The 27972-nt window shown below is 49.7% G+C and overlaps 1 protein-coding gene across 3 annotated transcripts; it reads right to left on the bottom strand.

Annotated features, from left to right (window-relative positions):
* Positions 1-4: 4 nt before the first annotated feature.
* Positions 5-27764, bottom strand: LDLR (low density lipoprotein receptor). Of its 3 annotated transcripts, XM_006184863.3 has the most exons (18): positions 27547-27763; positions 22087-22209; positions 20487-20609; positions 18451-18837; positions 16755-16877; positions 14770-14892; positions 13425-13544; positions 12815-12940; positions 10857-11028; positions 10540-10767; positions 8138-8256; positions 7712-7851; positions 6336-6477; positions 6083-6235; positions 5456-5587; positions 3531-3608; positions 2202-2359; positions 5-1651 (listed from the first exon to the last, which is right to left on the bottom strand). In XM_006184863.3, exons 1-18 carry the CDS (start codon positions 27611-27613, stop codon positions 1616-1618), a joined length of 2550 nt encoding a protein of 849 aa, XP_006184925.2. In that variant the 5' UTR covers positions 27614-27763; the 3' UTR covers positions 5-1615. The 3 variants fall into 3 exon arrangements, with proteins under 3 accessions (XP_006184925.2, XP_032321570.1, XP_032321569.1); XM_032465679.1 differs by lacking the exon at positions 12815-12940 and having other exon boundaries at positions 27547-27764; XM_032465678.1 differs by lacking the exon at positions 22087-22209.
* Positions 27765-27972: the final 208 nt, after the last annotated feature.

Genomic DNA, 27972 nt, shown 5'->3' with positions numbered 1-27972 from the left:
GACACTGTATTTAAGAAATTTAATCAATCATCACAGTAAGACATTCAAGCTATAAAAAACATTCTATACAGTGGTTTAAAAAGCGATACCCATCCCTGAAAAGCAACCCATATATACAACGCAGGCCTGATTTTCCTGAAGAGTGCGCTGTGCACAGCATGTGCACAGCTTTGTACAGAAAGGCGAGGCGTCTCAGAGATAGTTTCCCTCGATGCAGCAAACCAGGGTTTGCAAAAATAAATAGATCTTTTCATATATATATATAAGTGATATATGTTTCAACAAATATACAAAGTGCAAACATAAAAAAGCCCCCATTGGCTGTCGGGGGGTTATTTACATGCTTCAGAAAGAGAGAAGGTGTTCACAGTCTCCTGCAGGGCGGGGTGCGGTGTTCTGTGGTTGTGCAGCAGGCAGGCAGTCCCCTCAGACATCTCCCTGGCTGTCTGGTTGTAAATGTGGTGACACGCGTGACAATTTCAGAAAGCATTCTTGTTTAGTAAGTCCCACAAAATGTGGGCACCCAGGGCACGTCTTACAGGGTGGAACTGCCATACATGTTGTTTCAGACGAAGCCCCCCCAGCCCCCGCCAACCACAACTGGCTTGTGAGGGAAATTAATGGCTCGGGGGCATCTGCATAGAAGTGGAAACACCAGTAGTGATCTCGGCTTTGAAGTCGCAATCAAGCCGACCCCCTTTCTTCCGCACACAGTACATCTCCTGCCACAGCCAGACATCCACCTGGGCTCTCCGGCCTGGAAGCCCGAACCAACGGGAACGGAAAGCAGTGCAAAATAGTAATAGAGTGTCGACTTTACACAACATATAACCCTGAACTGAAAAAGTGCAAGGGGCGAGGCTGGGGTCCAGACACCCGCACTGGGACACAGAGAACAGAGCCGCTTCTCGCACAAGGTGGGGTGTCTCAGGCACTTAATACACATTACGGGGGACCGGTGGCTCAGGCTTTCCCTGGGAATGGCTGGGTCTTGGTGAGCGAATGGGGTTCAGCAGGCACCACCCCCTGAGGCTGGATCCAGCTGTGTCAATACCAACACCAGGGGCCCCTCCCCAGCTCGAGGGGAGGGCAAATCCGGCTTGGAAGACCCTAGTTTGATCCTGACCTGGGGCTGGCAGAGCAAGAGCCTCCCTGGCCGTCCAGCCAGGCTCGCCAGGCAGAGGTAAACACGTTCAGTCCTGAGTGTGGGGCTCGCGCCAGAGGGGTGGGTAGCACCTGCTCTCAAGCGTTCAAAGCCACTAGGTTTCTCCTGCTCCGTGTCCCTCGGGAGGAGCCCGTCAAGGAGGAGAGAAGGAACCGTCCCCCAGCTGGCCCGCCTTCCTTCTCTTCTCCTTCACATGTAAAGAAAGAAAAAAGCAACCCAAACCCATGTGCGCCGTCAGAAGCCTGTCTGCCTCCCAGACAAATAAATATATAAAACAGAGCTCTGGCGGACAGGCAGACAATGCCGGGGCCACAGCCACCAGCAGTGCTTTTGGCGCCAAGGTCTCAGGAAGGGTTTTGGGGCAGGTCAAGGGTCCAGGGAGAAAGTGTCCTTCCTGCATGTGAGTGACAGGCGGCAGGTTCCGGGGAGGCACGGGACTTGAGGCGCAGCTCACGCCACATCATCCTCCAGGCTGACCATCTGTCTCTATCAACAAAACAATAAACACCGGAAACGATCAGTCCAACCTCCAGTAAACATGGCCAGAGGCCACCTACGCCTCACTCCCTGTCGGCCCCCCAGACCAGTCCCCCTCATCTCCTGCCTGGACCATCACAGTCTGCTCCACCCTGGTCTCTGGCTCGGCTCCCACCTCACTCAGAGCAAAGTCCTGGCGGTGGCCCAGACTCCTGCCCCATCTGCCCCCCACCCTCCCACTCTCCCCAGCTCGCTCCACTCAGGCCACACTGGCGGCCCCCGAGCTCCTCAAATACACCTTTGCGCAGGCTGTGCCTTCTGCACACCATGCACTCCCTGCTCAGGGAAGCCTGCGTAACCACCTCACCTGAAGCTGCATCCCCTCCCTCTCACCCCCACAGGCCACTCTGTCCCCCTTCCTGTGATCCCTTCACTTATCCTCTGTCCCCATCCCCTCACTGTGAGAACGCCTGCTGTCTGGGGAGGGCTGGGCCCCTAGGAGGCAGGGTGGACACATAAAACCCTGTGCCCTGCAGGGTCCCGAGCGCGCGCGGCTCACCGAGGGGTAGGTGTAGCCGTCCTGGCTGCGGCAGATGTGGACCTCGTCCTCCGTGGTCTTCTGGTACACGGGGTTGTCAAAGTTGATGCTGTTGATGTTCCTAAGCCTCCAGTTCTTCCAGAGGAGGAAGGTCCCGAAGCACAGGAGGATGAGCAGCGCTGCGGGGGAGGCAGACCGTCACGGGCTGCTCTGCCTTTTTACTTGTAAGCATCTTGGTTTTTTGGGTTTTTTTGGGGGGGAATGAACCTAGGACCTCGTGCATGCTAAGCATGCACCCCACCACTGAGTTATACCCTCCCCCCAAGTGTATTTGTTTTTAATGCTTTGCATTTAAAGCAGTACTTGCCCGTTGTAAAAAAATAATCTATGAACATAACACATATCTAGCTTAAGGACCACTGTGACTGCCTTACCGCCCCCCCACCAAACACCCAACTATTGTCAATTCTTCCAGGTTTGTTCTGTGATTAGTCATGTGAGCTACTACTTCTTCAGAAATGGGACTGTCCTCTACATATGGAGACACAATGCACTCTCTACTTCTATTTGAAGGCATGTGGGGCTGGATCTCTCTTTGCATCATTTGTGGTGGGCCTTGGGGTGATGGTCCCTCTCCCCTCCCTACCTCATCCCTAGGATCCAGGGGACAGCCAAGGGCTCACCCAGCCCGGGAGCGTAAAAGATTCTGGCCAGTGCCCAGAGGGCGGGAGAGACTCAGGCTCAGCTGGGAAGATGCCCAGGGAGGGAGTGGGTGTCACCCTTGGGTGGCCCCAAGGGAGGTGAGGGTCCCACTTGCCAAGCCTGCCAACCCACAGCTGGACAGCTGTTGGGCACCTGTATCTCTGGTCTGTGGATTTCCTCAGAGAAGGAGAAACATGGGTGTGATGCTGACTGAGCCATGACCGATGGGTGAAGGCAGGAAAGCAGATCTCTCTAAACTCCCCCTGCAAGAGGAGCGCTCACCAGGAGGCTCCCATCTCCTGTGTGTCGGTGAGACTGCCTGTCACTCACACAGGCGGCCCTGGCCCAGCCCACTTCCCCCATGTGACACATCAGCTATCCTCACTGTCAGCTCCGGGGGGGGGGGGGGGGGGGGATTTATTCCTCTCATGGCTGTTGTCCCCAGAGCCCGGAAGTGGCCTTGGTACACAGTAGGTGCTCAACTTTATTTGTTAAGTGAAAGCAGCTAGGAAGGGAGGCCCAGTGATGAACAGGACACGCAGCAGGGCCACCCCATTCCTGGAGGTGTGTGGACACAAAAGCTTGCTGGAGAGGGAGGTCATTTTGCAGGAAGTGGGGAACATACAGGGGCGGGGGGCGCACACTCACCAATGGGGAGGACGATGTACAGGGCCCCTGTGCTCCGGGGCCTCTCCTCGTCCAGTTGGCCGGCAGCGTTGCCCAGGGCTGTGCAGGACAAGAGAGAAAGTGAGGGGCGGGAAAACACAGGTGTCGTGTCGCAGCACAAGCAAAGGGAACCCCTGCCACTTCTCAGTGTCCCCAGAAGTTCAAAGGAACCTGAACTTGATCTCTCAGGTTTGAGGTGCCAGGCTGACTTCTACTGGGGCCTTACTTGTTAGTAATCAGGGTTATGGGATTTGGTGCGAATTTAAGAGGGTCCTTTAGCCTCGAGTTACGAGGCACTGGAGAAGGGGCCACTGGTCTCTGAGACTTAAGTCAATCCTGCAGATACACTCCCAGGGCGGGCGAGGTCACTGGTGGAATTTTTCAACCTGCATCTGCATTTGATGACAAGGAGCCTGTACTGGGTGGGGCAGGGGCCACCTTCTGTCCCTGCAATGCTCGGCAATTCCAGTGCCTGGGTTGGGTCACACCAAAGCCCCATAGTCCTCCACTAACTGTCCCCCGATGATAAGAAATATTGGGGGAGGGAGACCTCATTATGTAACCACGTGTGTGCACCTGGGCGGGACGTGAGGGCCTGTGCGAGTGACAGTTTCAAGGCCTCCAAACAGGTGCGTGGGCTGGGAAGACGCACAGCAGCGTCCCGGCCACACGTCACCAGTGAGCATGCCTGGCTCGTCAGTTATACTCAAATCTCCCCAGGGCTTTCCTTCTACCGGCTGGCTGTCACACGTCCGTGCCTGGAGTTTATACCCAGTTTTACCTTTGTGCATCTTTAAGAAATCTTGTAACAAAAACAATTTAGGGCAGCAGCAGCAGTGTCCTTGAGAAATTCTTCCCTTAAAAGGGCTCCTCTGCCAAATTCCAGTAGCCCTGGGTGGGCCCATCTGGGAACTGGTTTTTTCAAGAAGTGGTCCCCGAGGGAGAAGGGCTCCAGGCCTTCCTCAACCACAGCAGTTCCTGTTTTATCTCCTTAATGGCTGAACAAAGGACTCAGCTACTCTGAGGGCAAAAAAAGGTCTGAAACTTGCTGATGTGCCTTTTTATCCCCCCCCCCACCCCGCCAGAAAAGTCTGAGCTCCATTTCCGGGCTGCTGAAAACTCAGGTCGGGCGCCCTCTGCTGGACAAGGCGGAGAATGGCAGTCTCCCCTTAATTCAGAGCCCAGCTCTGACCTCCAACTGGGGAGGTAGATCATGACCTTGAGGGCAGGCTGACAAGATGAGAGCGAGGGACTCACCTCAGGCACAAAATGTAAAGGGGTCCCCCAAAACTCAGTAATTAGTAACATTTTAATGCATTATTTTAATTAATGCCAACACCTCAAAGAACAAAATATCAAAGTTTTTAGGAAGACAGGATCTGATTGCACACTTGCAAAATCCTGCCTCATTGGGACCCTGGCCTCCAGCAGACTTATTTACAAGAATAGGTGTTTGGCCCCACCGGACATAGTTCGACAATTTGATTTTTTTTTCAATATTGCATTAAAATACTATTTGCGTCTTGGGTTTTTTGAGTGACTCCCTTTGATGCTGCCCCAGGGAGTGAGTGCCTGACTGCCTCACACTAGTCCTGGCCCTGTTGGGCAGATACCTGGGGCAGCCAATGGGCCTTGATCACATTTCAGACTCCCAGGCCCCTCACCTGGGGACTTTGGGACCGGGCCCTTCACACGCGGTAGCCCGTGTGATCTTCACTATTACAGGGAGGTGGGCAGGCACTGTTACTGGCCCCGCTTTATGGGAAGGGAAACTTAGGCTTCAAAAGTGCACAGGCCATGCCAGAGACAGTCAGCACGGAACCAAGACTAGATCCATGCTGTCTCTTCACCGAGATGCTTGTAGTCCCCTCCAGATGAACCAGGGCCAGGGTGGTCCCAGGCTTTACCTTGGTGGGTCATCGTCACCAACTCGGCCGTGGTGAGCTCAGGGCTGGCTGTGCGCTGCGGCCCCTTGGCTGTCGAGCCGACCCTCGGCCTGACTGTGGAGGACAGCCGGGTGGTCACTGCAGGTTCAGTCTCTGAAAGAAGAAACATTTCCTGAGTGCCCCGTGGCCTAAGCATCCCTCACATAGCTGTGCTGCTGATGACAACGGATAGGAAGCAAGTGCCCTCGGCCACATAGAAATACCTGAAAAGAAATGAAGTGAAGATACAAACCCACTGATATCTATGTTATTACATTCCATGTGGTTGTTCAAAAAGGAGATCCGTAAGCGTTACAGGTACACTGGCCCCAAATGGAGACTCTCTGAGGATGAGAAGAATTAAAGGGGGGCCACTTTCCCCCTCAATGTCCGGGTCTAAAATCAGTCTCGACCCCAGAGAGAACTGGGCGTCAAAGGTGTACTGAGTCCAGGCACAGTGCTGACACGCCCAGTGCTTGAGAAAGGCAAACTGGTGGCCTGACAACTGCCTCCTGGGGCCCTGCCCTCCCACTTGACAGAGGAGCAAAGAGCGGCTCCGGCTCCGGAAGGTCTGGCCGCAGGGCCAACAGGCAAGGGTGGTGCCCCCACCTGTGAGGCAGCTCCGCATGTCCTTGGCTAGCAGCATGCCGTCGGGGCAGGCACAGGTGAACTTGGGCGAGCGCGGGTTGATCTGCGGGGCCGGCAGACACAGGTACTGGCAGCCACCGTTGTGGAGGGCGGTCCTCTCACACCAGTTCACCCCTGAGGTGAGAAGGCAGGGTGAGAACGAGGTCAGAAAATTCGAGAAAATTCCAGAGCACTGGCAGGGAAGTGGAGGTGGGGGCGGCCACCCCATCTTTACCTCTCGGCTGCGTGAGGTTGTGGAAAAGGACAATGTCCTCCGGAGACAACAGGTTTTCTGCCATCAGATTAATGTCTGAGCCTGTGAGGCGGTTGGCACTGAAAATGGCTTCGTTGATAATATCCGTCCAAAATACTTTATCCTACACGGGCAAGAAGGAAGATGACAGATCCCATCAAACATGGGGCTGGGACATAGACCGCTGTCTCCCCACCCCCAGAGCTCTGGGGTTCTCTAGGGAACAAACAGTGCTAGGTGCTAACTTCATTTTTTTCTTTAAAAATTTTTTAATTGTATAAAATACACATAAGGTAAACTGTACCACATTAACCATTTTTAAGTGCCCACTTCTGTGGCATTAAGTACATCCACATTGTTGTGCAACCATCCAGCTCTGAAACTTTCCCGTCTCCCCAAACTGAAACTCTGTCCCCAAGAAACGCTGACTCCCCACCCGCTCCCCCAGCCCCAGGCCCCACTATCTACTTCCTGTCTCTGAATCTGTCTCCTCTGGGGACCACCTATGAGTGGAATCATGCAGTATTTTGTCTTTTTGCGTCTGGCTTATTCACTGAGCACTCAAGGTCCATCCATACTGTAGCACATGTCAGAATTCCCTTCCCTTTAAGGCTGAGCAGTGTGCTGTTGTGTGGATGGACCACATTTTGTTTATCCGCTCATCTGCTGCTGGGCCCTGGGGTAGCTTACACTGCTTGGCTTTTGGGACTCATGCTGCGTGAACCTGGGTGTGCAAATACAGTTGACCCTTGGACAACATGGGTTTGAGCTGCAAGGGTCCACTTATACACAGATCTTTTTTTTTCAGTAGCAAACGCTACAGTCAGACACAGTTCCTGGGTGGTTGACTCCATGGATGTGGATACCGACACACAGTGGATGTAGGGGGCCGACTGTAAGTTATACTCGGATTTCCCACCATGCAGAGGGTCAGTGCTTCCGACCCCACGTTGTTATGGGTCAACTGTACAGCAATGTTCTTTAGTTTCCCCACGGGGGCCATTAGGGCCAGATAACCCCTCGTGGTGGTGCTGAGCGGCATCCTGGCCTCTGCCTGCCGGATGCTGGCAGTGACCCCACCCCACCTGGTGACAACCACAAAGTCCTCTGGCCGGTGACATGGCCTCCCATTGAGAACTGCCGCTTTAGACCTTTCAAGACTCTTGGTGAGGAGAAGATGGAAATACTTCCAGGTCTAAGACCTCTTCGTGTTCCTGGGCAGTTTTCTGGCTCAGGCTTGGCGACAACGGCTAGGCCCTGTGCGTCGGCCCAGCAGCACGAGCGCCCGTGTGCCAGCGGCGCTCAGTCAGCGGCGCCTGGCGTGAATTCCTGCAGGCGTGGACGCCCCCAGCCCTCACCTCAAAGATGGCCAAGGAGAAGGGATGTGCGAGCTTCTTCTTGTCTTCCAGGACGGTCCTCCGGTTCCCCCCGTTGACATCGATGCTGGAGATGGAGTGGAGCTTGGAGTCGACCCAGTAGAGGCGGCCACCAGAAAGATCTAGAACCGCAGTGAGGGGCGGGGGTTAAAGAGAGGTCACACACAGTGCCGGGGTAGGGGGAGGCCCTGGGGCATAGGCAGCCTGCTCTCTGCAGGAAGGCGCCTGCAAAGGACCCGGCAGAGGCATGCGCAGAAAAGCCGCTTGGACTAGGCCCCTCCACGTGAGCCTGAGCTGCAGGTGGTGTGCGGAGGGAGGGCAGCTGAGTTCCAGGGTGAAAACCTCAGGGATCCATCTCTCCTCTGCAGACACTGCCCGACCACCAGGACCATGGTCCCACCAGCTTACCCAGGGCGATGCCATTGGGCCACTGGATGTCCTCCGTCACCAGCGAGTAAATGTCCACGCCATTCAGGCCCCCCTTCTTGATCTTGGCAGGGGTTCCCCAGTCCGTCCAGTACATGAAGCTGGTGGGAGAGTGGGGAGGACGTCAGGGAAGGAGGCTCCAGCCTGCCCAGAAGAGCCCCTTTCCCCGGACACAGCCAGGCTAGACTCCCAGTCAGTCCTGGGGAGACCCGGACCCCAGTTCTTTCTGCTCCTCCGAATGTGCTGACTCCAGGCCCACAGCCTGGGGAGACCTAGCAGGATTTTAGGACCTTCAACAAAGGGAGGTTTTTCATTCCAATTTCAGAGCCTGGAAATCTGCTCCCTGAGCACTGTTTTCTGAGGGCTTTTATTTATAATTTTTAAATTTTCTGTAATTTTGCTTTGCTTTTCAAATATATGTATATTTCAAATAATATATTTTTCAAATTATACATTTTTCAAATATATATAATTTCAAATATATATATTTGAAAACATACATATAACTGTGGTAAAACAGACAAATTTATTGTCTAATCATTGTTAAGTGCACAGCTCAGTGGCATTAAACGCATTTACATTGTTGTACCATCACCTCCGCCATCCATCTCCAGAATTTTCTCATCTTCCCAAACTGAAACTGTCCCCATGAAACACTGACTCCCCAGCCCTGGCCCCCACCATCTTACTTCCAGTCTCTGTGACTCTGACTCCTCTGGGGACCTCATGTAAGAGCAGTAACACACTATTTCTCTTTTCTGTGACTGACTGACTTCACTTAGCATACTGTCCTTAAGGTACACTGAGTTGTAGTGAGAGTCCGAATTTCTTTTTAAGGCTGAATAAAGTTCCACTGTGTGCGCACACCTCATTTTGTCTCTCGAATCCCCTGCAGACGGACACTGGCATTGCTTCCACCTCTTGGCTATTGTGAATGGTGCTGCTGTGACCACAGGTGTACAAATTATCTGTTCCCATCCCTGTTGTTAATTCTTTCGGATCTCCGAGGGCTTTTAAACCTCCGAGGAGATGCTCAGACTGACTCACAAACAGCCAAATACAAATTAAAACTATAGTGGAATACACCCTCCCCATCACGATGGCCAAGGTAGAAAACCTGATGGTGAGAATGTGGGGAAACAGGCCCTCGGGTGCACCTCTGGTGGGAGGGTCAGTTTTACAATGATTTTTGGAAAGACAATTTGATGCCCTATGTATGCACATGAACTCGGTCCTAGTGATCCAACTTCTAGGATGTTATCCTGCAAATAAACTGTAAAAGACTCACGTTCAAAGGTACTCATGGCTACTCTATGTGAGGTAGGAGGAAAAAAACCTAAATTTCCATGTGCTGGATAACAGTTAAATAAATCACGGTCCATCCGTTGGGCAGAGAATGAACCCTATGGGCCAAGTGAGAGAGCCATGTGGAGGAGAGAGTTTCATGGTGCGCTGCTAACTGGGGAATAAGAAATAACAAGAACAGAGCACACGAGGGCGTGAGCACAGGTATGTAAGTGGAGCGTCTGGGAGGGGCTCTCCCCTGGCAGTTGGGTGGACTGGGTGTCCCTCCAGCAGGTGAGATGCGCGCCTGCCAGGCCCACCTCACCCTGGGGTCTGTCTAATCTGAGCTGTGGACATCACACAGCCTAGCGTGCCTTCGCCAACATTTTCTCCCTGAGGCCAGATGTTCCCTTTTCTCTAATGATTGCAGCCGGAACGGGCTGCCCGTCCTGGGGCGGTGAGAGTCCAGCTGAGAGGTGCTGTGGGGGCAGGTGTGGTCTGACAAGTGCCAGGTATGTGGGACGGAGGCCATGCTTTCTACCAACTCCCCTTGCAAAAGTGGTCAGTTGGGGGGGGATGGGGGGTATAGCTCAGTGGTGGAGCGCATACTGACCATGTATGAGGTCCTGGGTTCGATCCCCATACCTCCCTTAATAAATACATAAACAAACCCAATTTCCCCACACACCAAAAAAGAGGGTCAGTTGGCTATCGCTGGACAAGAGGCTTCTTACATCTCTCTCGTTCCGTTTTCGTGTAGGATGCTTTACCGTATAATATGATATCAGAATTTAAATTTCTAACAAGTATTCATTCCTACTATCAATTTAAATCAGTACTTCATTTCTGATTTTGGATTCTATTCCATCGGGCAGGGCTTTTCAGGATCTGATTCCACGTCAGGTGACACAGCACACATGGCGAGCATCCACCTTCAGGGTCCCCAAAGGGCGGGTGGGGAGGCCCACATTCTCCGCCCTGTTCTCTCTGACAGCACGAGCATCCCAGGGCTCGGGACAGCCCCCAGCCAGCTCAAATATTCCGCCACCTGGAGCCCTAACCTGGTTCATGAACCCCACCCACCTGCTGAGAATACCCACCCGTGGACGGGATCCACCGCGATGGCACGGGGTTTGGAGCCTTTCTCCTGGAATAGCGTCTTCCTCTTCACACCCTTGGTGTCGGCAACGGAGACAGTGCCCAGGATGGAGTCGGTCCAGTATATGTTGCTGTGGATCCAATCCACCGCCAGCCCATCGGGGGCCTGGAGATCCTCGCCGATGACAGTGTCATAGGAGGAGAAGCTGGGGGCTCTGTCGATCTGGGCGCTGAGAGGGGAGGTGGAGGAGGAAGAGTGTCAGCACCAGGGGCCTTCAGTCCACGAGGCACTGGGGCTGCACGCAGGGCCCAGGCTCACCTGTAGATCTTCCTGTGGGACAGGTCAGACCAGTAGATTCTGTTGCTGGCCACCTCCGTGTCCAGGGCGACCACGTTCCTCAGGTTGGGGATGAGGCTGGTGTACTCACTGCGGTCCAGAGTCATCTTCCTCACCTCGTGACGGTTGGTGAAGAAGAGGTACGCGATGGTGCCTGGGGAGCCAGGAATGGTGCTCAGGGCAATGGAAGGGACCCCAGCCCCGGATGTCACCCTGCAGGGTCTGGGTGAATCAGCAGAGACACCCAGGACACCCGCCTCATATATGAACCATCACCTGGGTTCTGACGCAGACCCAGGAGGGCGGCCCTCCCAGGGCTTCCTGATTCCTAGACATGGGAAATGGCTCACATCAAATGCAGACCAACCAGCCCACACCCCCACCAGCTCCTTTAATAGGGTCTCACACTCTGGCCCACTATCCACCTGCCCTAGTCACCCCAGGGCCAGGTGCTGGGCAACCAGGGCCAGCCCTCAGCCCCAGAGCCTCTGAAATTATTCAAACTAGCCAGTCTGAAGTCTGTTTACCCCACCTCATCTGTTCCTTCTCACAGAAACCACAATAAAGACTCTTGCCCTCACTCCTTCTGCCTCCTGATTGTTCCCAGTGCTTCCCCGGGTGGCCCCCATGGCAGGCTATGCCTCCTCCCCTGGGATCTGTGCATAACAAACTGTCTTTTCAATGGCACTCATGTCTTAGCCTCACCATAGCTGAATGATAGTAAAACCTAAAACCTAAAACCTAAAAACCTAAGTGATAGTAAAACCTAAAAGAATAGTAAAACCTAGAAATGCCTAGGCTCTAGCATTTTACATTTTAGAACATAAAGGTGAAAAATGACAAATGTATACAGAGTGATTCCTAAGGGTGGAGAATTCTGCTCAGTGCTTTTCCTACCACTTTCCCTGTTTGATCTTCACACTCCTAAGAGGAAGGCGCTGTAGTCAACCCCGCTTACAGATGAGAGGATTAAAGCTCAGAGAGGGGGGGTGACTTGGCCAAGGTCACACAGCTAGTGAGTGGCAGAGCTGGGATTTGAACCAGGGCCACTCTGAGTGTGGGGGCTGTGCTGTGACCATGACACCAATATTCACCAACACACTGAGCCTTCTGCAACGGACCCGGCTCAGAATGTCCCTTCCCATGACACCATCCCAGCCGCGGGGATGGCATCTATAGAGACACTGACCCTACAAAACGGGAGGAAAGTGAAATCTCAAAGACTGGAGGGCTTCACGCAGGGGGATGTGACAGAGCAAGGCCAAAGAGCCATCCAAGCGGCAACAGGGGAGAAAGGCTTAAAGGCTGAGAGACCCTTGGGGAAACAGCTCTAAAACATTTCTGCAAAAGTGGCCCTCGTTGGAATCACACAGCAAGGGTAGAACGTGACACAAGACAAAGGATGCTGCGGTGACCTGTCAGCCCCACCAGGACAGCTATGCCTCCAAAAACATGGGACACCTTGACTTAGGTGCTTCTAAGAATTAGTGCAGGGTTGCAGTCCTAACCGAAACTTCAGGTAAGAGACACTCAACAATTTCTACTATGTGGTCTTACTATGAACTATTATATTTTGATCTCTTTTCAACAGATTTTCTTTTTTTTTCTTTATGGTATAAGTTCCTTTTGCTGGAGTGGGTGGGAGCTATTTGGGCCATGGCTTTCCATCTCTTGTCCCCTAAAGTCCCCGGGAGGACTGAGGGCTGCAAACTGTCCCCCATGGGGTTGACCTGAGTCTTCAGAGAAGCCAGACACATTTGGGCAGCCCCGCAGCAAGCCCGATTCCTAACAGGGCTGGGGGCTCACCTGCCAGAGGTCTAGGGAGCAAATGGTCTACCCCCAGGTCATTGCAGTCGGTGCAAAGTTCAGATGATGAAATTCCCCCACGTTTGTTTTCTGCTTGGCCAGGCCAGCCCCTCCCGCTGCCTCCCTGCACTCACCCACAGCCTTGCAGGCCTTGGTGAGGGGCTCCAGCTGGAAGCCCTCCTCACACTGGCACTTGTAGCTGCCCTCCAGGTTCACGCAGATCTGGCTGCAGGCGTCGGGATCCTGACACTCATCAATATCTGTGAGTTGGGACAGAGAGAGATCTGGGGTGTCTTCCCCACAGGGCGTGGATAGAGCCATGGGCTCCAACCAGAAGCCACGCCTCCCAGTGGCAAATGGGGGACAGCCCACCACCTCTGGGGAAGACCTCCAGGGCCGGGGACTTGGTGACTATCAGGTTCAGGAACAAAATCTTGGAAACAGCCAAGTGTTGTCTCTAACCATGACCCTGACCTCACCATTCACCTCAAAGTACAGCCAACAGGGCAAAGCTACGTCGGCTGAGATTTGTTTCTTAATTATGAATCCCAAAAGGCAAACAGCACATGCTCCCCAAGGGCCAAGCCTGTGACAGTTGGCCCGTGCACCTGGCACCTCGTTAAAGCCCTGCTATCAGCCCTGAGGGGAGGACCACACCCACACCCACACCCACTTAACAGAAGGGAAAACTGAGGCAGAGGGCTTGACCAACATCCAGGGAAAGGACCGGGCCTAAGGAATCACCTTCACATCTGTGCTTGTCCACCAGCTGGAAGCCCTCAGGACACAGGCACTCGTAGCCAATCTTGAGGTCATTGCAGATGTGGGAGCAGCCGCCCTTGTTGTCCAGACACTCATTGGTCCCTGCATCGGACAGGGGATGGGGGTTGGTCACACTCTGGCCCCCAGCCCCCTCCCCCGCCAGCCTGTGCTCTTTCACCATCTCCATCACAACCCCCACAAAGACTTTGAGGCTCATGAAGTACCATGGCTCCATGGTAGCTACGGTCGCATGCGACGCCATGGATGAACCACGAGGTCATTACAGTGAGTGAAATAAGTCGGGTACAGAAGGACAAAAGCTGTATTTTTCCACCGTGAGGTCCCTAGAGGAGTCAGATCCATAGAGACAGAAGGTAGGACTGCGGATACGGAGGCTGGGGGAGGGGGTTGGGGGGGTCAGTGTTTAATGGGGACAGAGCCTCAGTTTTGCAAGATAAAACAGTCCTGGAGATGGATGATGGTGATGGTTGCACAACAATGTGAATAAATGTTAACACAACTGAACTGTAGACTTAAAAAATGGTTAAGATGGTAAATTATGTTTATTTTACCACAATTAAAAGTTTTTTAATTATAAAAAATAAAAGCCAAAAAAATCAAAAGAAAAAAGTTTTTAAAAAAAGCCACATACCACTTACTATAGTCACATATATTAACTTATTTAATCCTCCCTACAACCCTAAAGGCAAGGGAACTCTAGCTGGGGAAACTGGGGCATGGCCGGGTTAAATGACTTTCCCAGGATCACAGCGCTGAACTCAAAACCAGGGCGCTCAGCTCCAGAATCCATGCTCTGACCCTCTACATTGGGCACCGGCCAAAGCCAGCCCGCCCCCTGCTCTGGCACAGGCCCACAGCTAAGATTGGTTTTGACATTTTAAGAGAGTTGAAAAGAATAAATAAAAATCAAAAGAAAAGTGATATTTCATGCCACGTCAGAGTTTTTTGAAATTCAAGTTTCTGTGTCTGTACTGAAGTTTCCCGGGAAGGAACTCGGCCCCCAGCAGTCATGTGCACATGTGTGCGTTTGTATGGCTGCTTTCCTGCTACACGGCCAAGCTGAACAGCTGTGACAGGGGCCGTATGGCCCGAAAAGTCCAAAATAGTTACCCAGCCCTGCCGAGACGACAAGCATCACATCGGCCGATGCCCAGGAGCCCTGGGAGGTGTGGGCAGCTGTTCTTCCATGTTATGGCTGTGAAAACTGAGGCGTAGAGGCCAATCCACTTATTCCCCCTCCCCCACCACGTCCCTCTCACCCCAGAGCCACAGCACTCACGGGCCTGGGTCCCACCCCGGGGCTCACCGCACTCCTTGAGGGGCTCATCTGACCAGTCCCGGCAGTCCCGGACCGAGTTGCACACTTTGTCCAAGGAGATGCACTCGCCGCTCTGGCACTTGAACTTGCTGGGCCCTTCACACAAAGTCACTACGAGAGCCACAGAGGAGGGTCAGGTGCTTCTGGGCACCAGGAGCCGGCCTAGTGCTCTTTATTATATGACAGTTCATTCATGCAAGAGCAGATGCAAATGCATTTGCTAATGAAACAGAAGAATGACTGAACACCCGTGAAGCTTCCACCTAGCTTAAGAATTAGAATGACACCAAGGGCAGGGGCTGGGAAAGTCCAGGCCCACTGCCTGTTTGTTTAAATAAAGTTTTATTGGCACACAGCCCTGCCCACTGGTTTACATAGAGTCAGTGGCGGTTTGCACACTGTAATAGCAGAGTTGAGTAATTGTAACTGAGACTATGGCCAGAAAAGCCAAAAATACTATCTGGCCTTTTATGGAGCCCTGACCTAGCCTATGACAGTGGTCTTTGCCATCCCGCCCCACTACCCCTCTTAGCAGAAGTAATGATGATCCTGAATTTGGGGGTTACCATTTCCTTATTTTTTCATTAATAGTTCTATCAAACAGTTATAAATGAGTAATAAATTGTTGAATTTTGCTTGGTTTTGAGCCTTATATAAAAACTGTATCTAGTCACCTCCTGCAGCTTGCTCCTTGCTGCCAACCTCAAGGTTATGAGGTTGGCCTGTGCTGCAGCTGGGGGCTGTGGCCTCATCTTCTCAGCTGTATGATATTCCACTGTGCAACTACATCCTCCATTTTAAAATTATTTCCATATACCCCTGTTCATAGGAGCACTGTTCACAATGGCCCAGGGGTGGAAGCAACCCAAGCGTCCATCGACAGATGAATGGATAAACAAAATGTGGTCCAGCAATACAATAAAATATTATTCAGCCTTAAAAAAGAAGGAAATTCTAATACATGCTACTAAATAGATGCACACTGAAGACATTATGCTAAGTGCAAGAAACCAGTCACAAAAGACAAACACTGTGTGGTTTCACTTACATGAGGTCCCTAGAGGAGTCAGATTCCTGGAGACAGAAAGTAGGATGGTGGGTGCTGGGGGCTGAGGGAGGGGGCTGGGGACTGAGTGTTTAATGGGGACAGAGTCTCAATTCGGGAAGATGAAAAGAGTACTGGGGATGGATGGTGGTGATGGCTGTACAACCGGTGAATGTACTTAGCACAACTGAACTGTACCCATAAAAATGGTTAAGACGGTAAGTTTTATATGTATTTTACCACAATTAAAAAATTTTTTAAATCTTTTTAAAATTGAATTATAGTTGATTTATAATGTGTTTCTAGTACAGCATAGTGATTCAGGTATACATATAAATATATATTCCTTTTCATATTCTTTTCCATTACAGTTTATCACAAGATATTAACATAGTTCCCTGTGCTGTACAGTAGGACTTTGTTGTTTATCTATTTTACATATAGTCGTTTGTATCTGCTAATCCCAAACTCCTGATTTATCCCTACCCCACTAAAATTTCTTTGAAATTAATTCTACTGCTGATGAAGATTTGGGTTGCTTCCAGTGATTTGCTGTTAGGAGAGGGCTGCCCTGCACGGTCCCGAGCCTGTCTCCCAGGGCCCAGGGGCAAGTTTTTCGTGGCATCATTCCCAGGAACTGCTATCTTGTAAATTCAGGGAAGTGCTTTACACAGAATGGTCCTGTGCAGGTATTTCCGAGCTCAAGTTCATCAGCTCTGTACTCTGGCACCTCATGAAACCTCACAGTCCCTGAAGTAGGTGCTTTAGTTTTGCACATTTTTTCAGATAAGCAGCAGTAAGGCTCAGGGAGGTCAAATAACTTGCTGCAGGACACACAGCCGGTGCGAAGCCGACCCAGGAGGCTCCCCCCTTGTCTGGGATGCAGTGGGCTTGTGCCCCAACGCCACCCCACAGCCCAGGAGCTCACCGTTGATGCAGCCCAGCTCGTCGCTCAGGTCCTTACAGTCATACTCCCTGTCGCACTGCCGGCTGCCATGGATGCAGGCCCCGTCCGAGCACTGGAACTCGTCGGGCCGGCAGGTGGCCTTGGCTGGGAAAGGCAGAGCCAAGTGTGGAAAGTAAGAAGGTGGGTAGGAAAGCACCCTAACCCAACCATTAAGTTTTCTTAAGACTTCTCCCCAGTCTGTCCTATGCATGTTTCAAAACAGGACACTTCATTAAAAAAGTAGGTCAACCTGAGAGGCCATTCTCAGCAGAAAAGCAATGGTGTGATCCCAGTTGAGACAGAGGCTGGCCAGGTACGTTCTGATAAATCAGATCAATACCACCGAGTGTAATAAAGCCATTCAAGCGAACATAAAAACTTTCTGAGCTGACACTACTTGAACATGATGACATTGACATCACAGTGAAATCTTGGAGAATGCATGTGGGTCACTGGGATAGGGCAATTCGAGCCATGATCCAGAACTTGACCTCAAACAGAGTTTGCTGCTTTACGCAAATTTATGCTTATAGGTTTCCTGTGGGTTATTATACTTCACAATAAAAATGTTTACAATTTGAAATTTTGATTTCAGGATATCTGTGAAAAGCGATAATAAATCTATGGGCAGAATGATTCCTCCCTTCACCTTCTAAAAAACATGTTAACTTTTAGAGCTCTTTATTTTTAAGTGGGTACTGGCTGTGCTGAGCCCTACGTAAAGAAGGATCCTGTTCTTCACCCATGTGTGTATCGTTGCATTAAAGGCTCATGAGTTATGGAGAGTCAGTGAGCTTGTCTTCAGTTTTAGACCTGATCACATAAAATACAAACAGCTGAAGACTTTGTTTTCTAATTTTTAAAAAAATTTGAGGGAATTAGTTTTGTTTATTTACTTATTTTGCTTTAACGGGGGTACTGAGAAGTGAACCCAGGACTTTGTGCATGGTAAGTATGCGCTCTACCACTGAGCTATACCCTCCCTCCAATTGTTTTTAAAAGGTGACATTTAAAAAAGTCTACACAGCAGGTAGGGGGCTATAAACTAACCATGTGTGGCTATTTAACTTTCAACAAATTAAAATGAAATAAACCTAAGAATTCCATTCTTCAGTGACTCCAGCGATTCTGGCTAGCGCTCGTGCATCACGGGAAGTTCTACCAGGTGGCACTGGTCTCTAACCAAAGCCCATGAAGGCCAACACCACTGCCTCACCTACAGGGGAGGAGACCCCAGCACAGTGAGGCTAAGTCCTTGGCCAAGCGTCACACAGCCAGGCCAGGAGCCCAGGATCTGTCTGGACCAAAATAATACTGCAGGCTGTAGTTTGCTCCCCTGGCCAGAAGAGATTAACTGATGGTGGGGTGGGCACAGCTCAGTGGTAGAGTGCCTGCTTAGTGTGCAGGATGTCCTGGGTTCAATCCCCAGTACCTCTGTTATGAATGAATGAATGAATGAATGAATAGAATCATATACTGCAAAAAAAAATACAAATAAAAAGTATCCTTTGGAGGATGGCTTGACTGCCATGTGATCAGAAAGACTGGAAGAAACAGGAAATGGGACTGACTTTCTTGCTGTGTGATTGGAAATTGTTTAACCACCTAAAGGCACTGTCCCTTTGCCCTACCTGGGGGAGCCCAGGGACAATTGTGGGGCCCCGCCCGGCACCCCTACCGCAGTTCTCCTCGTCAGACTTGTCCTTGCAGTCAGGATCACCGTCGCAGTGCCAGCTGGAGTGGATGCATTCACTGCTGCGGCAGTGGAACTCGAGGGCCGAGCAGGGGTGGTCGTCCTCTGAGGTGGCGGATGTGTTGCGGCCCCCGCAGCGCTCTGGCCACTCGTCCGAGCCATCCTCGCACTCAGGTTCGCCGTCGCAAGCCCACAGCTCGGGGATGCAGGTGGAGCTGTTGCACTGGAAACTGGCAGGGCCGCAGGTGGGCGGCGGGCAGGATGCCTCGTCCGAGCCGTCCAGGCAGTCCAGGTCCAAGTCACAGACGAACTTGAGGGTGATGCACTTTCCGTCGTGGCAGCGGAACTCGCCCTCAGAGCACGTCTTGGGGGCTGCAGGGACAAACAGGACATGACAGCTTGGTCACCGGGGAGCCCCTGCCTCCCGACACCAGCCCATTGCACAGACGGGGACCCTGAGCAGGGAAGAGGCCAGAGCCCAGGGAGTGGACTCGGGGGTCGTGGTCAGGTGCCCTAGACTCAGAACCACTGCCCTGGCCAGACGCCCGCCCAGCTTCTGGGTCCCCTCTGTGCCTCAGTTTCCTCCCCGTTCATGCCTCAAGGCATTGCTGTGGGACTGAGGAGTAAAGCTCTCAGGTTGGGCTGGGCACACAGGAAGCACTATCTAAGTTTGCACAGGGAACTGTATTTAGTATCTTGTAATAAACTAAGGAAAATGGAAAATAATACAAAAATAATATATGTATAACTGAATCACTTTGCTGTACACCAGAAATTAACACATTATAAATTAACCATACTTCAATTTTTAAAAAACAGCTGGGGAAAAAAGTTTGCTCTTGAGGGCTGGGTATAGCTCAGGGGTAGAGCCCACGCCGTGGTCCAATCGCCAGTACCTTCATTAAAAAAAATAAAAAATGAAACACTTAAAAAAGTTTGTTGTTATTATTTGATTTTTTTAAAATTTATAATGATACTGGATTTTTTTTAGAGGTATAATTGACTTACAGTGCTATGTTATTTTCAGGTGCAGAACACAGTGATTCAATATTTTTATGTATTACAAAATGATCACCACTATAAGTCTAGTTACCATGTGTTACCATACAAAGTTATTACAACATTATCGGCTATATTCTCCATGGTGTGCCTTACATCCCTGTGACTTATTTATTTGACAGCAGAATGTTGGTACCTATTAATCGCCCTCACCTATTTCACTCAAGCTCCCACCCGCCAGATTCGCCAGTATTAAAGAGCCAAAAAAGAAGAGTGAGGTGATGGAGGTGTTAACTAACCCACTGAGGTAATTGTGGTAATCATTTCACAATATATATGTGTACCAAATCATCACATTATATACTCTGAACTCACATGATGTTATCTATCAATTATATCTCAACAAACCTGGAAGGAAAAAAAAGTGCCTGGAAAAGAACACCAATCCATTTATTTTTTAAATTAAAAAAAATTTTGGGGGGGTGGGATTAGGTTTATTTATTTATTTTTAAAAGAGGCACCGACGATTGAACCCAGGACCTCATGCATGCTAAGCACACACTCTACCACTGAACTATCTCCTCCCTTCCCATTCCCTTTAATTTTAAAATGTTCCCCAGGGAGTTGTTTTATCACTAACCAAGGTCAGATGTACATTCCTAACGTAAAGGTAAGTAAACACTTTTTTTGTTTTTAAGACTCTCTTAGGGGTTTTCATATTTTGTGAACTTGAAGATTTGATATGATCATAGTTATTTAAAATTTTCCCAGGGTTTCTTTTTTTAAACCCTTACTTTATTAAAAAAAAATACACAATTGAAAAAGAAATTAGAAATAATTAATAAAATCAAAGAGCTAAGACAGAACCAGCTGCAAAGTGCCTTCTCCTCTGAAACTCTCAGCCTTGTTTCTTCAAGGAACCCTCAGCTTAGGGAACAAACTCCGACCTTGGACTGGAACCCAGTCAGGTCACTTGGATGCGGGCAGGGCCCTGAGGCCACCAGGGAAGGGACCCCACTTACGACAGCCTTCCTCATCCGAGCCGTTTTCGCAGTCCACCTGCCCGTCACATCTCCAGAATCCAGGAATGCAGCGGTTGACCTGGCCTCCACAGCTGAAGTCCCCCACTTTGCAGGTGACAGACACTGTGCAAGAAACAGGATTGAGCCTTAGCACCAGAGGAAAGACCAATCTGCCTCACCAGTCCCAGCTTTGCAGAGGAAAGACCCAGAGTTTTCTGAAAGGGCTTGCTGAGCCCATCTTTCTGGGTCAAAATAAAGGACATTTAATGAAGATTGTTAAAAAAAATTAGATGCTAGGTGCTGCAAAGGTTTTGGAATGAGATAGAGGTGGTGGTTGCACAGCACTGTGAATGTGTTAATACAATTGAACAGGTCGCTTTATTTTTCGGCATTTTTTTAAACTGAAATATAGTTGATTTACAGTGTGTTAGTTTCACAGCCTAAATGTCCATCGACAAATGACTTGATAAAGATGTGGTAGATTTATAAAATGGAATACTATTCAGCTATAAAAACAACAACATAACGCCATTTGCAGCAACATGGATGTCCCTGGATAATGTCATTCTAAGTGAAGTAAGCCAGAAAGAGAAAGAAAAATACCATATGAGGTCGCTCATATGTGGAATCTACAAAAAAAAAAAGAACATAAATACAAAACAGAAACAGACTCATAGACATAGAATACAAACTTGTGGTTGCCAAGGGGGAGAAGGGTGGGGAGGGACAGACTGGGAGTTCAAAATTTGTAGATACTGACAGGCATATGCAGAATAGATAAACAAGTTTATATTGTATAGCACAGGGAAATATTTACAAGATCTTGTGGTAGTTCACAGCGAAAAAGAATGTGACAATGAATATATGTATGTTCATGTATAATTGAAAAATTGTGCTCTACACTGGAATTAGACACAACATTATAAAATGACTATAATTCAATAAAAAATGTTTAAAAAAAAATAAAGAAAAAAACCAAAACAAAACAATGTGTTAGTTTCAGGCATACAGCAAGTGATTTAGTTTTTTATATATGTGTGTATATATATATATGTCTTTTTCAGATTCTATTCTATTGTAGGTTATTATAAAATATTGATTATAGTTCCCTGCACTATACAATGGGTCCTCGTTGTTTATCTATTTTATATACAGTAGTGTGTATGTGTTAATACCAAACTCTTAATTTATCCCTCACCCATCCCACCAACTGGTCATTTTAAAATGGTTAATTTTGTGTTATGTGAATTTCACCTCAATTTTTTAAAAAGAGCCGTTAAAAGAAAGTCACAGTAACAAGGTCCTACTGTGTAGCACAGGGAACTATATTCAATACCTTGTAATAATCTATAATGAAAAAAAGTGAAAAGGAATACATATATAATTGATCACTGTGCTGTACACCAGAAACTAACACAACATTGTAAATCGACTATACTTCAATTAAAAAAAAGGAAAGAAAGTTCCAGTAATATCTCCTCTCCCCAACTCTCAATTCATGGCCGAATACATCAATATGACTATGGCCAATTTCCACCTCATCTGTCACCCGCTGTCTTCAAAATGTTTAGGAGACATTTCACGCCCACAGGGGACTCACTGCACGTCTCCTGGGACTCATCGGAGCCGTCCTGACACTCAGTGGTCCCATCGCAAACCCATCTGTAGGAGATGCATTTCCCATCTCGGCACTGGAACTCGTTTCTCCCACATCTGTCTTCCACTGAGAGAGAAGGAAAGCAGAATGAAGGATCAGTGCCAGGATCCAAAACTGACCACGCTCCCTGTGTCTATTTCCTGCTAACTGAAGAATGAAACAGAAATACAATCCTATTCTAGCAGTCAGGTTTCCCAAGAAACGAAACTCACAACAAGCTAAATTTCATGAACCGCAAGTATCTGGAGGGGCAAAGAATACACCCAAAAGAGGGAGGGAGTTAGCTCAGTGGTAGAGTGCCTGCCTAGCAAGCACAAGGTACTAAGTTCAATCCCTAGTACCTCCACTCAAATAATAAGTAAATAAGTAAACCTAATTACTTCCTCCCCTAAAAAAAAAAAAAAAAGGGAAAAAAGAATACACCCATTTCTCCATTTTTGGGAGGCGAGAAATCCTCTAGCTCCTAATGATTTAGGTGGTGACTCGGAAGTCGACATTTATCACAACTCACAGAACTCTTCATTTAATCTCTATCCATTTTATAGTATGTCAATTACCCCTCAATTTAAAAAGAAAACAAACTCTGGGTTTTTCAAAGTTCAAGCCTAATGCTCACGCCAGAGGTTAGGAAACCAGTCAGGAGATATTAGGAGATATATAAGGAGGGGCCACAAGGAGGCCAGAGGTGATAGAAATACAAAGAGTGTTTGGAAGCATCGACAGAACTTGGTAACTGAGTTGCAAGGAGGCCAGGTGGGAGGTGGCCACCGTGAAGAGACCAGGGAACAAGGAGAACGGTAGAAGAGACAGGAGACAAGGGAAGGGAGAAGCAAATGCACTGAGCTCTGGAATCTGCTGCTTTTGGGACACAGACTGATAGAGACACGCAAATCAAAACTACAGTGCTAGGGGAGGGTCGAGCTCGGTGGTAGAGTGCCTGCTTAGCATGTATGACGTCCTGGGTTCAATCCCCAGTGCCTCCATTAAATAAACAACAACAACAACAAAAACTACTGGTCAGAATGGTCATCGTTAAAAAGTCCACAAACAAGGAATGCTGGAGAGGGTGTGGAGAAAAGGGAGGCCTCCTACACTATTGGTGGGAATGTAATTTGATGCAGCCCCTGTGGAAAACAATATGGAGATTCCTTAAAAAAACTAAAGTTACCATGTGATCCAGTAATCCCACTACTGGACACATTTGGAGAAAACTTTGACTTGAAAAGATATGTGCACCCCAATGTTCATTACAGCACAATTTTTTGGGGGGGGAGGTAATTAGGTTTTATTTATTTATTTATTTAAAGGAGGTACTGGGGATCAAAACCATGACGTCATGCATGCTAAGCATGCTCTTTACCACTGAGCTATATACCCTACCCCCTGTGGCAGCACTATTTACAATAGCCAAGACATGGAAGCAACCTAAATGTCTATCTACAGATGAATGGATAAAGAAGATGTGGTGTACACACGTACACACACACACACACACACACACACACACAGTGGAATACTACTCAGCCATAAAAAGAATGCCATTCGCAACATGGATGGACCTAGAGATGATCATACTAAGTGAAGTAAGCCAGAAAGAGAAAGACAAATACCATATGATATTACTTATAATTGGAATCTAAAAGAATGACACACATGAACTTATTTACAAAACAGAGACAGATTCACAGGCATAGAAAACAAATATATGGTTACAAAAGGGAAAGAGAGGGAGGGATAAATTAGGAGTTTGGGATTAGCAGATACAAACTACTATATATAAAACAGATAAGCAGCAAGGTCCCACTGTATAGCAAAGGGAACAATATTCGATATCTTATAATATCCTGTAATGAGACAGACTATGAAGAAGAATAAAAAAAAAAAAAAAAAAAAAAAGAACACAAACTGACAAATGCATTGCCCAGCTACGGGTCCAAACAGGATATCTCCCTCAGAGATGAGTCTACAATACACCCCACACCCTACACCTCACTGACTCACAGCCGAATTTTGATCATGCCTGAAAAAGGAAATGACTCACTTTCTGTTGCTGGCACACAGGGTGGGCAAAAAGCAATCGAAATTCCAGGACTCTCAGAAAAAAGTCAAAAAGGAAGTTCAGGCAAGGGGCATTCACAATAAGGATCCCGGGGGAACTTCTGTCATTCTGTCTCCCATTGAGGAGACCGCAGCTTCGGGTACCACTAATCCACTTGGCAACAGGACCCATTTTACCAATGAAATGTGCCACCAGGAAGATGAGAAATATTCGTGATCTCTTTAAAGAGGGATAAGGAACAATAACCCCTTTCCCTGGACAACAAGCCTTCCCCTGGCAACAGTTATTCAAGTATTTGCTTGTCACAGATGGCTGAAGATCTCAGCAGCAGGAAGACCCCACCACTACCTATTTCTATCTGAACAGGTCATGCAACAGCTGGCCAACAGCCCCAGATGGATTTTACTGTTACAGACAGCGGTCTGCTGGGAAATAAGTCCCATGGCCCTGCTTGTGGGGGTGGGGATGAGGACCAGAGAGCACCAAGGGACAACACATCAGATGGGTGTCCCCCCAGCAGGCAAATGGACAGAACTAGCCCTGTTTCAAATACCACAGCCCAAAGAAACCACACGTCTTTCTGGCTTCCTTCCTGTTCCAGGAGCAAGGGTTGGGTTTTTCCTGTCAGTCTCATTTGAATTTCAGCCAAGGCAAACAGAGTTCCCCATCCCCTCTCTCCTCATGCTGGAGTTGCCTCAAACCACAGAAGCATCGCCCTGCCCTATCCAAATCTCTAAACTCTAGCCCTTAGATCTCTCCGGTCACGAGTGACAAGTCAGGAACAAGGTTATCGAAACACAAAGAGGAATGCACATTTCTGCTTTTTCTCCAGCACACAAATGAGGTGGTAAATGCTTTCGATGTTTTATTTCCGCAGCTACTGAAGATCATAGTTGTTCAGGGAAATCAAATTCATCCATAGAATCACTTCCTTGAGAAAAGAACTGGCCGGAGCTAACACAGCAGAAAATGAATGAGAAATCTGTTGATCAGTGCTCTTTTTCAAAAGAGGTGACACCAAGGTACTTTCCGCAGGGGTGATCTCTATGGTAGATTTTGTTGCCTGCTCCTTTGGGGAGGAGTACCCTGTTTCTGTTACTGTTCCCTCCTGGCTACTTCCACAGTGTCTTAGCAACACACGGTCACTTGCTTGACAGTGGGGCAGAGTGTGAACGCTGTTAACATACTTAATACTGAAGATAAGTGGGCACCAAAGCACCAAGCAAAAAAAGCATCTAGAATTGGATCTTATCAGAGGACGAACCCTACAGAGAGAAGGAACACCCTGGAAAAACAGAATGACGCACATATTTCCCCTGAAAGCTCTGCAGTCTCAAACAACACTCTCCCCATCTTTTGCCAGTGTTGCCCTGGAAGAAAAATATGCCTGGCAATGAACAATGAATCCCCTTGGGGCATGTTGCTAAAGCAGACACAATTCTCAGCAGGATCACCCAGAAAGGAGAGTTTGGGTGTGTCCCTAGCTAATTTGATACCCGCCCCGCCCCCCCGCCCCCCCAACTGATTTTGATCTGGCTAAGGGAAACTATGCAATTAAGATTCCAACTACTTCAATTCCCAAAGGAAACAAGAAATTCCGGCCCCGAGGGCAAACTGGAGTAGCCAGGGCTGCTACAAACATACATCATTAACATCAGAGAAGTTACCCGGTAAATGCCAGCTCTCAGGAGTCTGGGGAATGCATCTGGACTCAGAGCTTCCTTGAGAACCGAAATACATCAGATTCTCAACCACAGCGAAAGAGGAAACTAAAGTAAGCAACACATCTTGCCCAAGACTTCATTGCCATTATTTCCTCCTCAGGAAGGAGTGGAGCAGTGTGTGAAATACAGGTTGATCAAGTGCTTCTTGACCAAGCCAAGCTCCCTCCTTTTCACACAACTGGGCGGCCGAATTATTACACTAATCCCCTGCCATGTGGCTGCAACCTCCCTTCCTCTACTCCTAGAGGAAACTGATGTGTCACAAGTACTGATTCCAAGAGTTCAAAGGTCTCTGCTCAAAGCCACTTCCCTGCCAATAAAAAAAAGCTTCCTGCATCCGGTTAATCAAACAATCCCAATTCTTATCTAGGCCTAGCTGGTTGTAAGTAGGAAAGAACCATTACTCTATTATCCTGGGCGAGGTCAAACGCCTCTGGCAGGCAATGGATAACTCAGGATCGCTCACCAACTACCCAAGAGAAATTTAGACAAATCTAAATTTCAAACCCCCTAAAACGAAAGGTCGTTTTGTGGGGAGCTGCACAGAACACATTTAGCGCCTCTGAACAAACAAGGCAACCCCGAGGGGTTCATCAGTCCCTGAAGGTCTCCGTGAAGTGCCCTTCGCGTCCGATCGAGGGCCAGGAATTTGTGAGGCAACGGTTCAGCCTGGGAAGGAATCGAGGCCTTGAGGATGGCCTGGGGACATGACTGCGAACTTGTCCCGGGCGGGCGGAGTGCGGGCGACCCCGATGGCAAAGTGGGGACGAAGGCCTCGCCACAAGAGCACGGAGGAAACCGAGGCCTTCGCTGAGGGGGCCCAGGCGCTGGGCGGGGGCCTCGTCCATGCTCGCGGTGAGTCTCCAGAGGCCCAGGACGTGTGGCCTCTTTTGTGACAGGAGCCTGGAACGGACGGGAGGAATCTCCTTCTACCTCACGAAGAACGAGGTGCGGCGTGAGTCGTGAGCCAGCCCCGCCCCGCGCCGCGCGCGCCTCCGCAGCTACAGCGTCCTATTGGCCAAGGGGAGTGGCTCGAGGCTCGCCTGTTCGAATAGCGCCCAATGGGAGCTCGGGGGAGGGCCCACGAGAAAGAAGGCGGGGCTGGAGGCGGTGGCCTCTGGCGGAAGCGTGGTGCGCGGTCCGTGGTGGGCTCGTTCTGCTCAGCTCCGGGAGCTAGCAGCGCCCTCCGGCAGCACACAGCCAACTTGGCCGCCGCCGTAACCCTTGCCGGTGAATCTGCGCGAGGAAGCGCCCTCAAGGACCTCCAGGCTGAGCAGCCTGGTTTCGGGTCATTCTCACCCCTGAAATAACTCTAGCAGGGGGTCCCAACCCCCGGGGCTGAAGGTCCGCTTGCCCCGCTCTAATAAGTCTCCATTGGGTGGTGACTTGTGGGGAAAGCCGCACCCCGTTTCCTCTGACTCTCCTAGACCCTCCAAACACTCGCGCGCCCCTCAGTGCTCCCTCCAGCCATTTGGGAGGGACTACGTGCGATTTTCCCACAAGTCACCCAAGGATGGAGTGATTTTTTTTTTTCGTTCTCTCTCCCCCAAAATTACCAAGGGGGATCCCCGAGTTGGGGGCTCACCCCTACCCCGCACGGGCTTCTGGAGCCAGCCTTACCTGCAGCCGACCCCGCAGCGAGGAACAGGGCAACGGCCCAGCGCAGCCCCCAGCCCGCGGGCCTCATGCTCTCAGCCTCCGCCTGCAACGCCCCGGCCCGGGCTGCTATCCGCTGTGTCCGCTCTGGTAACCCGGGCGTCGCGCGGCCCGGACGCGACTGCACGCGGGGCCCCAGTCATTTGCAGCATTTCAATGTGAGGTTTCTCGCGGAGGGAGGAGTTTGCAGTGGGGTGATTTTCAAATATCTTCACCTCACTGCAAGAGGAGGAGTTTCGAGAGGAGGAGTTTCGAACGGCCGATGTGACATGGGCTCCTTAACCCTTGAAGCCCTGACTCTGATTCCAGTCCTTCTCCAAAGCCGCTCCTGGACTGGCTGCTGAATTTATCCTATTTTGGCTGCCGGTGAAGAGCTGAGCCTCCCAGCCC

This window comes from Camelus ferus, chromosome 22 (assembly GCF_009834535.1).
Source record: "Camelus ferus isolate YT-003-E chromosome 22, BCGSAC_Cfer_1.0, whole genome shotgun sequence".
NCBI classification, from domain to species: domain Eukaryota; kingdom Metazoa; phylum Chordata; class Mammalia; order Artiodactyla; family Camelidae; genus Camelus; species Camelus ferus.
The sequence above is the reverse complement of the archived record's forward strand: the minus strand, read 5'-3'. Positions and strand labels throughout refer to the sequence as shown.

Excerpts from the sequence above, each read along its gene's own strand:
- LDLR (XM_006184863.3), bottom strand. The coding sequence starts at position 27,613 with ATGAGGCCCGCGGGCTGGGGGCTGCGCTGGGCCGTTGCCCTGTTCCTC. Across the intron at positions 8,257-10,539 it reads GCGGTGGATCCCGTCCACGG|CTTCATGTACTGGACGGACT; the intron begins GTGGGTATTCTC and ends CTCTCCCACCAG. Across the intron at positions 6,478-7,711 it reads TCTCCTTGGCCATCTTTGAG|GATAAAGTATTTTGGACGGA; the intron begins GTGAGGGCTGGG and ends TTGCCCGTGTAG.